The 12,060-nt window shown below is 44.4% G+C and overlaps 1 protein-coding gene across 1 annotated transcript; it reads left to right on the plus strand.

Moving 5' to 3' along the window:
* Positions 1–367: 367 nt before the first annotated feature.
* Ucma (upper zone of growth plate and cartilage matrix associated) lies at positions 368–10,312 on the plus strand. The gene is made up of 5 exons (XM_078023526.1): positions 368–1,019; positions 1,398–1,463; positions 1,565–1,660; positions 5,991–6,089; positions 9,841–10,312. Exons 1-5 carry the CDS (start codon positions 962–964, stop codon positions 9,936–9,938), a joined length of 417 nt encoding a protein of 138 aa, XP_077879652.1. The 5' UTR covers positions 368–961; the 3' UTR covers positions 9,939–10,312.
* The last annotated feature ends 1,748 nt before the right edge of the window (positions 10,313–12,060 follow it).

Consider the following 12,060-nt stretch of genomic DNA (forward strand, 5'->3'; position numbering starts at 1 on the left):
AAGTATAGTCCAGTCAGTGTCCCAGGGGAGCCCACATAGAGCCAGCACTGCCACTGGCCACATTTTTTCTCCACTGGAAGTCAACCTGTTTATTTTATTTACTCTGCCTCCATTATTTCTCTGGCACTAACACGTATTTCCTGACCAATGATCAAGTTCATGCAGGATGGTAACATACAGTCTATGGAAGGGGAGCCTCCGATGGGCATGGGCTGGGTTTTGCGTCTAGTGATGGTCGCCATTAAAAAGTTTCTTTCTCCACAATGCCCAGGGGATAATTCTTCAGCAGGTAACAAAGTACTGATGAAGGTCATAATAAATGGCAATGGCAGGAACAAGCCACCATAGAGGCTGGGCTCTGATGCCCCACAGAGCTCTGATTTCCTCACTGATCCCATTTCTAGGGACAGTTCCTTCCCACATGGGCGTGGTGAGTGTGGTTTGTGTGGTTCTGAAGAAGTGTGCCTAAAAGTGGTTCTTTTCGAATGCTGTACCCCTCCTTCTCTACAGGGGAAGCTTGACCCACTGTCTTCCTCTATTTCTCCAAGGGGCTCTAGGACTCCCAAGGCTAGGGTTCCCAACCTTCCTGAAGCAGATGCCAGGAGTTCTTTGAAACATGCCCTTGGTCTCTGGAGTCCTGACTCTTAGGCTGAGCCTTCTCAATAGCAACTCTTTGGGATGTTGGACAGGCCACTTCAAAACTGTCCCATCCAGGGCCCCTGACTAAAAACTTTGCTTCTTTAGAGGTTTGCCAGGCGCCAAAAACATCTCCGGTGCTCCAGTCAGGAACAGCCAATGGAAACGGCAGCCAGGACCCCTCCCACCCTCCCCCAGTGGCATCCTGGCCTCCTGCCTCTCTCTTCCTTCCCTCTTGCCTGTCCTGCCTGATTCAGAGTGAGGACCAGGCGGGAGACAGCATCAGCAGCATTAGGAGCTGCAGAGAGACTCAGCTTCTACAAGGATGACTTGGCGACAGGTCCTTCTCCTGTCCTGCCTCTCGACCATGGTGCTCCTGTCTAGTGAGTATATGGGAGGGTTAAGGGGGACTGTGTTATCTAAATAATGGGTAAGACTTACCTTCCACAGGTAAGTGCTCTCAGCTGGCACAGAGAGGCCATTCTTGGTGTGTGTGTGTGTGTGTGTGTGTGTGAGAGAGAGAGAGAGAGAGAGAGAGAGAGAGAGAGAGAGAATATAGCAAAGAAAGAAAAAACCAGGAAACACTGTAGTTTGCCTCATGGGTTCCTAGGGAGATTGGCCCCATACCTGGCATGTGATGGACAGAGGACCCCACATGAGGCCTGGCAAGCCACTAAGCCTAGAAGGACTATTGAGGCCTTGCTCAGGGCCTGGGCTCCCCTCCAATGCTGGAGCCTTCCCTCTGTGATCTTGTCCTCCAGTGCTGCGGGAGGGGACCAGTGCATCAGTGGGCAGCCCTCAGGAAGCGGGAGAAGAAGCCCAGGAAGGTGAGTCTGGGGACAACCCTTGGGTTCAGGGCAGGTGGAGCCCACTCCCCCAACATCCCTGTCCCCAGTGCTGGTTGTGACAGGCCTCTCTTGGGTTTCAGGTGTGAAACCGAAGATTTTCATGCAGGAATCAGATGCCTCAAATTTCCTCAAGAGGCGCAGCAAGCGGTCCCCCAAATCCCGAGATGAGGTCAATGGTAAGGATGCTGAGTGGTCTCTTACCACCACAGGGGATTAAGGGTTGCAGCAAAGCCCTTGAACATCAGGATGACTGTAGCTCTGAAGTAGAAATTATAATGTTTCCTTGATGGTGGGTCACGTGTTGGGGCAAATGCATTGCTAGGGTGAGGACCAAAAAGAAACAGTGATGCATCAAATGTATCTAACAATTATGAGATGCATCCCTGCTTCAGAAAGTGAAAAATGTAAAGGAGGAAATGTTCTCTGGTCTAGAAAGCACCTAGCCCTTTAGTGGGTGTTTTGGAGTATTGGCAAGGTGCACAGTAGAACAACAGAATCACATGTAGGAAAAGATCCCAGGGGACAGGAGTGCTGAGAAATGTGGGCTTAGTGACAGCTCTGTTGCTAAGTGGCCTCAGCCACTTCCTGTCTGTGGTCCTAATTCCCTTACTTATAAGCCTCTGAACAAACTGTGTTTAGCCAGCTGTGCTTTCTTGAAGCTTTATTTGCAGTGCAGTTGGTGAGCACGTCTCCCTTAGAGCCTGGGGCCTGGGGTCCACACTGCAGGGCCCTCATGTTCTTAACCTATGGCCTTTGAACGCATTTGAGTTTCCTACCTCTAAACTTGATTCTTCTTAGACTCCGAGCTCAGGCTGTCCTGGCCAAGTTGACTGCTTGATTCTTTCCTTGTGTGTGTAGATGAATGAACTCTTTGTATCCCTGAGCATACGCAGTGAGGTGACTTTCTCAGTGAAAATAACAGGATTATTTTCAAATGATGAGAAAGATCAGAGGTGGAAATGCTTGGAGATGAGAATTTTTTTTTTAAATTGGATAAGTGTAGTCAGATTAGTGAAATCTCTAGACCTCACACAATTTGGGATTTAAATTTGGCAAAATCAAAAAACACTGAAAGGCTATGATGGATGTTGGGCCATTCTTGTCTGAAATCAGAGAAGCAGCTTTCTGCAAATTTCCAGGGGAAAACAGGCAACTTTAAGACAGACAAATATATCTGTCCTCTGAAGCTGACTCAGAACCATAAGATCCGTGATTAGGCTGAGTTCCCTGACCTTAGGCAGGAGCTCAGTGCCTCAGGCAGTTGTGGGAGGCCCAGGACAGCCAGGTGAACCCCAGGACTGCACGTAAATGCATCTGAGGATACCTCATCGATTAGTATAGATGAATGGGCAGAACTGACAGAGCTCCAGAGGCCCAGGCAGTAAAATCGCAAGTTCTACACCAGCCTGGATGAATTAGTGAGACCCTTTCTCAAAATAAAGACTAAAAGGACTGGTGATGCAGCTCAGTGGTAGAGGATTCCTCAGTACAAAAAAAAAAAAAAAAAAAAAAAAAAAAAAAAAAAAAAAAAACAAAGGAAAGAAAATAAAATGAAAAATAAACAGATAAATAAACAAACTTCTGGAGAATCTTTCCAGTGGTCCTTAAGTTGGGAACAAGGAAGGTGGTATTTTGAAGCAATTTGTATTGGAATCCAAGGAGATGGAAAAGTGACTTCTTTAAGTTTCTGAGATCCAGGCTCAATTTACTTTAGGGTGAAGGAGAATCTGAGGGATGCATGTTCTTGGCAGAAATGCATGTAATGCAGAAGGTGATACCTAGCATAGAAACACCGTCTTAACTGGGCCTGGTGACATAACCTGCAATTCCTGCCACTCTGGAAGCTGAAGCAGGAGGATTACAAGTTCCAGGCCAGCCTGGGCAACTTAGGGAGATCCTGTTTCAAAATAAAATAAAAAGGGTAGGGATGTAGCTCAGTGGTAGAGCCCTTTCCTAGCATTGTGCCAATCCCTAGTACCTAAAAACAAGCAAACAATCAAGAGTTAAATTGTTCTTCTTTGTTGCTACATCTAACACCCTAATGGAGGTGCAGGACTATAATCCTAGTGCTCATGAGACTGAGGCAGAAGACTCGGTTGAGTCCAGGAGTTCGGAATCATCATGGACAATACAGTGAGACTCTGTCTCAGATAGAGGGAGGGAGGGAGAGAGGGAGGAAGAGGAGGAGGAGGAGGAGGGGAACAGAAGTAAACGTCCAGTTTTTGGCACCTCTGAAAATGCAACTTGAGGAACCAAGGAACTAGGGGGTACTCTGGGCAAGTACTAGGAATCTAGTGTTCTAGCTCTAGCCTCAGCTCCACCCCAACAGGCTGTGTAGCTGTGTGACTTCAATGATGTCAATGCACTTCTCTGAGCCTGGATCCCCTCTTGAGAAATATGTGCTGTATGAAGATGGATTGGATCACAAACCCCTTATGCCAGACTAAGCTTTCCTTCAACTGTATAGGCAAAAAGGCAGGAATCTGGGAGAAACAGAGGACTTACCTCAGGGATTCTAAGACCAATTTACAGACATAGTGATTTTTAATCTGAGTTAAATATTATAATTTCAACATAAATAACTCATATTTATAGAATTTACTGATCAGTGTAGGCTCCTTGGATTTGAGGTGGTTTCTGATGTTACCATTGTGCATAGGAGAACTTGTTATTTCCTGAATGTGGGATGGGGCAGGGGCCATGGCCTCCCATGGTTCCTCTGCTTCCCTCACCTCCCCCACCTGCTCTTGCACATCAGAGTTGTGGGGACAACAAGAGCGCCTCAGTCCCCCAGGAGAATGTGAGGTTTCTGAGGGGCCTGTTCTTCCTCCAGTAGACATGACCCGCAAGTCTTTGTTGATTTTTCTAGTTGAAGAATGTGCCAGAAGTCCTTGAAGGTAGAGTTGTAGATACTGTCCTCCCAATAAGTCATGTTCTCCAGAGGACCACGGCTCTCATAGAGTTTAATTTCACAGCCAAAAGCTCAGTGAAACTTTTTTTTTCTTGGTGCTGGGAATTACAGTCAGGGCTTTATGCACACTGGAAAGCACTCTGCACTGAGCAACACTCCCAGCCCCTGAAACCTGCTTTGAGGGCTCTCTCCTCACCTGGATGACAGGCATCTTAAGTGGAGGGACAGCATCTTTCTTACTTACCTTTGTAATTTCAGTATTCAGTCTATATCCTGGTGTGACAGGTGCTCAAAAATGTTGACTAGACTTGAAGGTATTAATCAACTTTAAATTGGATAAGTCCTTCATGAAGTTTGTTTATTTACCTATTTATTTTTCATTTTCTTTTCTTCTCTTTCCTTTTTTTTTTTTTTTTTTGTACTGAGGAGTCCTCTACCACTGAGCTGTATCACCAGTCCTTTTTAGTTTTTATTTTGAGACTGTTAGGTGCAGGGCAGGCTGAACTAAGTTGTCCACAGGACAGGCTGAACAAATGTTAGCTGCAGGATAACCCATTAACTCAACCCCACTTCTAGCCCCTGCCCCACCCCGTCTGCCTGAAGGCAGATGACACTACCATATGATCCAATCTCCCTATGCCAACAAGGCAGCTTGCAGACCCAGAGACCCCATTAGATTTGGGCTATAAAAAACTCCCTCCTGCCGGGCCCCTCTCTCTCTTGCTCTCTCTGTTGCTCTCTCTTGCTGTTGATTTCTCTTCTCTTGCTTTCGCTCTCCCTCTCACTCTCTCCTCTCCTCTTCTCTCTTTGCTCTCCCCCTCTTTCTTCTCTCTTTCCCTACTCTTTCTTTCTCTTTTTCTCCTCCTTTGCACTGCTGCAATAAAGATCTCTTGGTCGCTTCAAGTGTTGTGGTCACTTTCCTTTCAGAGACAGGGTCTCACTAAGTCATCCAGGCTGGTGTAGAACTTGCGATCTTACTGCCTAGGCCTCTGGATCTCTGGGATGACAGATGTGGGTCATCGTACCCTGCTTGTGGAGTTTATCTCTGATTTCAAATGTCAAAGTGGCCTGGTGTACTTGGATTATACCACTAACTTGATGACTGGGGCTAACTCACTTTTTCCTCTTGGGGCTTCAATCTCTTCACCTGCAAAATGAGGTGATTTGGCCTGGCATGGTGTGCACATCTGTAATCTCAGTGACTTGGGAGGCTGAGGCTGGAAGATGGCAAATTTGAGGACAGCGTGGGCAACTTAGTGAGACCCTGTCTCAAAAACCAAAAACCAGAAAACAAAACAAAACAAAAAAAGGCGGGGCTGGGGATGGAGCTCAGTAGTAGAGTGCTCCTGGGTTCAATCTCTAGTACTGTTCAAAGAGAGGGGATGTGGCAGGGGGTGGGGGGTAACTGGGTAGGATCATCTCCCAGGTCCTTCCAGTTTAAAGCCTCTGCCAAGAATAAACCATTTCAGTGGAGTCTCCCAACCTAAATACCTCCCAAACCACTTTCGGCTTCTCAGGTAAAATGTTGGTGTTCCCCTAAATGTGAGCCCTCAATGCCCCCCTCTTGGGGGCAACTACCTCTTTTCCTTCCACAGTGGAAAACAGGCAGAAGTTGTGGGCTGATGAGCTACGGAGAGAATATTACGAGGAACAAAGGAACGAATTTGAGAACTTTGTGGAGGAACAGAAGGATGGTAAGGGTTCTTGCTCATCTGCCATTTATGCCCTGTTTGCCAAGTCTTGACCTTTCATCTCTTGTCAATAGATAAATAGTAGAAAAGGCAAGAGGGCAAGTGACTCTAACCAAGCAATTAATGTACCATGCCCCTGCCCTCAAGGCTCCTTTCTTCCCTCCAGCCTTGCTGGCTGCATCAGGGCTTCAGTAGGGAGTGGGTATGGATGGGGATGAGATAGAGGGAGGCTATATCTCTAAGCCAATGCCTTCTACCAGTGGGATTTGACCTTGCTGTCTAGTGTCATCCACAGCAGACATCTGTAGCAACATTTAATGAGGATCAAACCAGTAGGCCTGATTCTCATTATGTGCTGGTTTCTTTCTTTTTTGGTATTTCTCTAACTTCAAGATAGAAATGGTCCTGAGCAAGCTCACTTGGTACCTCCTGGTGCATATGAGCTTGGAAACAGGACCCCGGTTTGGGGTACTTTTGTTAGAGCCAACTCTTTTGTTTTATCCTGACTCCTTGACTTTGATGGACAGAGGAAGTATGATCCTTTAAGGGCATCCTCCAGTGGAAAGACTACTGCCACCAGGACCCAAGGGCTGCAGGCTGTGCCTATAGCCCTTCAGGTGGCATCTGGTTGAGCCCCACAAGCAGGTGTTGGGCTCAGATCCTAGCAAATCAAACTTTAAATTTTTTTTAGTTGTTGATAGACTTTTATTTTTTAAAAATTTATTTATATGCAGTGCTGAACCCAGTGCCTCACACATGCCAGGCAAGTGCACTACCACTGAGCTCCAGCCCCAGCCCCCAAATCAAACTTTTTTGGGAAGATACTGTGAAAAACTCAGGCTGTCCTAGCTTAGAGGCCAATGCTTATTACCTTGGTGGATAGCTTGGGAAGAGCTGTCTTAGTTTTAAGAAATGAAAATATGATTTTTAGTCATACTACTCATCATAATTTTTCTTTTGTGTGTATTTGTGTGTGTGATTTTTTAAAAAGTTTCAGGTCCAAATCTCTAGCACATGGGTAGAAATAATTTGCTGTTTTCTTTTTCATGATGAATTACGAAGGAGGTCAGGTACCTATAGGATGATGTGTCTTTTTGGAGGATGCTAAGATCAGGGTCCTCAGGCTTCATCCACAGAGATGGAGAGGCCATTTTTAGAAGAGGCCACAGGTCTTTGGGAACTGAAGTTATAGAAGCTGTTGGTGCAGAACACTTGTTCTGCCAGGTACTGTGCTGAACCATCTAACCACTACAAGCTTCATCTGAGACTGGACTTGTGAGTTTCATTTTAGAATTTGGAAAACAGGCTTAGAAAGGACACATGAATACACAAGGTGACATACTAACAGGCTAACTAACACAACAGGAGCAGGTCTAGCCTGTTTGAGGATAAAGTTCTGAAAAAGGTGGAACTTTTCTCAAAATTTCTTTCTTTTCCAGAACAACTGTTGCTATGGCCTGATTGCCTGGGGCCATGTTCAAAATCTCCATCTTCTGGGATTTTTTATGAGGCCCGTGACATTCCCCTTTCATAACCCTGGCTTTAGTTAGCTGTCTTATCTGACAAAGCCACGTGTTCTAAGAATAATTAATAGCAGTTGAATGTTCAACCTTTTTCAAGGTATTTACTTCATGAAAGGGATAGCCAATCAATTTCTATGGCAAAATCACACTCTCAAAGAGGAGTTGGTCCACTGAGCTTGAGCAATGTCTGAAAGGGCTGAAGGCTAATGAATGAGTTCTAGTCCAGGAGTTCCAGTCTATCTCTGGGGTACCAAGTACCTAAGAATATTTTTCAAGGGGAGCACCATCTCCAGGGTGCCATGAAAGGACCATGGTGCTTCAATGTGCAGTGGTAACAGGGTCCTTCCTCCTTGGTCCAGGCATATGGCTCTCACAGGTGCTAAGGAGCAGAGGGACATCCATTTTGTCCATACCACCAGTTTGTCCTATTAGCCCAAGGCCATAGAGAATGCTACTTTCATTAGCACCAGAATCAAGTTCATAAACTTTTTGGAGAAGTTCACATTTGAGACAATAGAGAGGCAAGGAAGACATTTTAAATTTTTAAACCTCGACATCATCTTCTGTCAGTATTTCCATCTTCACAATATTTTTCACAAATTCTTTTCTTAAAAACAAAAACAAAAACAAAATAAACAACTAGCATGGTGGCACATGTCTATAATCCCAGTGGCTCCAGAGGCTGAGGCAGGAGGATCACACGTTCAAAGCTAGCCTCAGCAATTTAGCAAGGCCCTGTCTCAAAGGAAATGTAAAAAAGGATGGGGATGTGGCTCAATGGTTAAACACCCTGGGTTCAATCCCCAGTACCGAAAACAAACAAACAAAAAACCCAAAACAAACTTGTGGTAAAATAGAGATAAGGGAAAATTTGCCATTTAAACTATTGCTAAGTATACAGGTTCATGACATTTAGTACATTCACACTATTGTGCAACTATTACCACTAGTTCCAAATGGTTTCATTATTCCAAACAGGAACTTTGTACCCATTATACAATAACTGTCCATTCTTCCTTCCCCCTAATCTTGGTAACCTCCATTATATTTTTTGTATTCATGAATTTTCCTGTTCTAGATATTTCATATAAATGGAGGACACAGTATTTTGTCTCATTATGCATGGTCTATTTCATTTAGCACAATGTTTTCAAAGTTTATCGATGTTGTGACATGTATCCATTCATTTCTTTTTATAGCTGAATAATTTCTCTTATGCATGTTTACATACGTATTTGTTTATATATCCCCATAAATAACACATTTTGTTTATCCATTCATCTGTGGGTGGACATTTGGGTCATTTCCACTTTTGAGTGACTGTAAATGTTGTTGCTGTGAGCATTCCTATATGTACACTTATCTGAGAGTCTGTTTTCAATTCTCTTGAGTATAAGTCTAGGAATAGAATTGCTGGATAATGTGGTAATTTTATTAACTTTTGGAGGAGTCTCACTAACCCTTTTCAAATATTGGAGGTCTTATGATATCTGCCAGTGACTTAATTGCAATTAATGGTAGCAGGCATCTTGAATTGGCACCAGGAGCCTAATTCTACAATTACAAAAAGGTGTTGTCTGGAAACATATCTGACCAAACACAAGTAAAATTACAGCTTTCTTAACTCATTAAAAACTTTCTTCATCCCTTTTCAGCCTTTTACTATGAAACACTTCAAACATATGGAAAAGGATCAGGTTAATGAGCCCCATAGAGCCAGTTATCTAAGTTTTCCCACTTTTAGTTCATCCATCCTTTTTCCAGTTAGTTTTAAAAATGGAAATTTATCTTTGAAGCTTAGAAAATACAGAATGGTATAGAGGAGAAAATCTGTAATAATTCTGTCATTCCAGATCCACAATAATTTCCATCCAGGAGCTTTTCAAGGCACAGTGCTTGGTCTCTGTGTTACCACATTGTTACTTTTAGTGCTTCAGTTGTCATCTCTTTGAGCCAGTGGCTGCATAGGCTCTTCCCCACATAGGCAAAGAGTTCAGATGCCAGACACTGGTCTCAGTTCTCAGCAGCCAGCTGTATGGCTCTGATCCACAAATGGAGGCCGCTGGACTCACATTCTCAGGTCCCTTCGGAAGCTCTGATCTCGGATGTCTCCAGGGCTCATAGGCACACTTGACTCATGTCACCTCAGGGTGGGCCATGTGGGCTGATGGCTGCTTGTTTTCAGGTCAGAGTCCCCTTCATCCTCATGTGACTTCATCTTTCCTCTCCAGAGCAGGAAGAGAGGAGCCGGGAGGCCGTGGAGCAGTGGCGGCAGTGGCATTATGATGGGCTGTACCCTTCCTATCTCTACAACCGCCATCGCATCTGACCCCATCCTGAAGCAACCCAGGAAGACAGAGCATGAAACATAGCTGCTCACCCGCGTGTACCAGCACCTCTTTCCACACAAATGCCCTAATAGGGACCTCAGCTTAGGGTGCGCTGTGGTCAACAACCCTGGTAAATACACATGCCTTTCATTCTGATGCATTAAATGTCCTGGCTTTTGCTTTTTTGTGGATGATTTTCCAAGGTGAGCAACTACCTGTGGCTCATCCTAATCCCTAATCTTCATTGGTTTCCCCTCACTTAGTCATTGTCTCCAAAGCAGATCTCCTGTCTGATTGGACAGGAGAATCACAGTAAAGAGAGAAATTTTGTGTTTGCTTATAGCTTACAAACAAAAACTCTGACTTAACCATATGTATTATCATCTCAAGTCTCCAGTTGAGCAAGGTATAGACTTGATCCCCGCTCCCCCCAGTGACAAGGTTAATGTTGCTGACTTGGTTGTTAGAAAGTTTGTCCTTGGGAGTATCAATCACTCCTCTATTATGTCTCAGTAGTTAGTTATGTAAGTGAAAAAAATACTAATACATTTGTTTTGGTAAAAGCCTTCAAAGGATTGCTGAGTCCAGGGACTTCCTTCTTCATCCCACCAAAGAGGGTTAAGGTTCATTCCTGATTTCTTAATTGCACCCTTCAGAAGCCAGAGTTACAGTAAGGCCAGTTATATATAACAAAATGAGAAACCCTTGGTTGGCATCATCTCACTTTTCTTCATAGTGTCTTATATTTGTTTCCCTCTGCTGCCATTAACAGAGTACCACAAACTAGGTGACTTGAATCAATGGAAATTTATTCTCTCACAGTTCTGGAGCTGAAAAGTCTGGAACCTTGGTGTTGGCAGGGCCACGTTCCCTCCAGAGCTCTAGGGGTATCCTTCCTTGCTCTTCCTGCATCTGAGGGCACCAGGCATTCCTTGGCATATGGTGGCATGATGCCACCCCACGTCAGCATCATATGGCTGCCTCCCTGTGTGCTTTCACATCACCATCCCTCTCATGTATGTCTCATGTCTCTTCTTCTAAGGACACCAGTCATATTGAATCAAGGCGTCACTCTACTAACTTTGTCCTAACTTGATTAGGACCTAAAAACCCTATTTCCAAATAAGATCCCATTCACAGGGACTGGAGGTTAGGATTTCAATGTATCAATTTTGAGGGGCACACAATTCTATCCCTTCCTTTCCTCTCAACCACTTTGCTTTCTGGTCCCAGGCTCATCACCCCTATTCCCATTGTTGCTCCCCACTGACATCCAGAAATTGCACACTAAGAATGGCAAAGAGTCAAAACAACTTAAGTGGGCTCTGGAAGATAAAGAGGACTCTAGGTGAAGAATAAGCACCCACTCTTCCCCAGATTCCCATCTCACCTGTGAGTCCTTGCTTCCCTGATGCCTGGGGTACCTGGTCAGCTAGCCCCCACCTGCTTTTGAGGTTGGGCTTCCAGGGCAATATAGGGTGATTTTATATAAGGGTTGCTGTGAGGAAATTTTACCTTCATGGTGGCAAAATATTCCACCAGAGCTAGGGTGATCTATCAGGTTAGGAGACTTAGTAACAAATGCATGTATTTTTAAGTTAGTTTTTTAAAAAGCCTATAAAGTCTTGAAAAAAGCTCCATTTATTAAGTGATTATGTGCCAGATTACCTCATATTTAACAATTAGTGCTATTATTTTCCTCCCACAAACTCCAAGAAAGAGCTAACATGACCTTGGGAAGATGAGGTGGGCAGTGGACAAACTCTCATACTAAATATAGTTTTATCTTTTTTCAGTGCTGGGGACTGAATCTTGGGCCTTGGTCATGCTAAACACATGCTCCATCACTGAGCTCTACCCCCAGTCCTATCATTAAATGCTGTTTGTTGTACAGAAAGATAGAAGGAACTCTAGGGTTCACAATTTGGAAACTAGAGCTTGAGGACAAGTCAAGTCTCAGCATAAGAAAGGGCAAATGTCACTGTTTTTGGTGGCATAACTAAGGAGAATATTTTGAGTTAGTCTTCTTTACCTGTGGCCCAGGTGTACCTTCCAGATACTTCTCTGTTGGATAACAGGTGCTCAGGAATTATCTGTGCTCCTGTTTTCCCTCTAAGGTCT

Source organism: Ictidomys tridecemlineatus, chromosome 10 (genome assembly GCF_052094955.1).
Source record: "Ictidomys tridecemlineatus isolate mIctTri1 chromosome 10, mIctTri1.hap1, whole genome shotgun sequence".
Lineage (NCBI taxonomy): Eukaryota > Metazoa > Chordata > Mammalia > Rodentia > Sciuridae > Ictidomys > Ictidomys tridecemlineatus.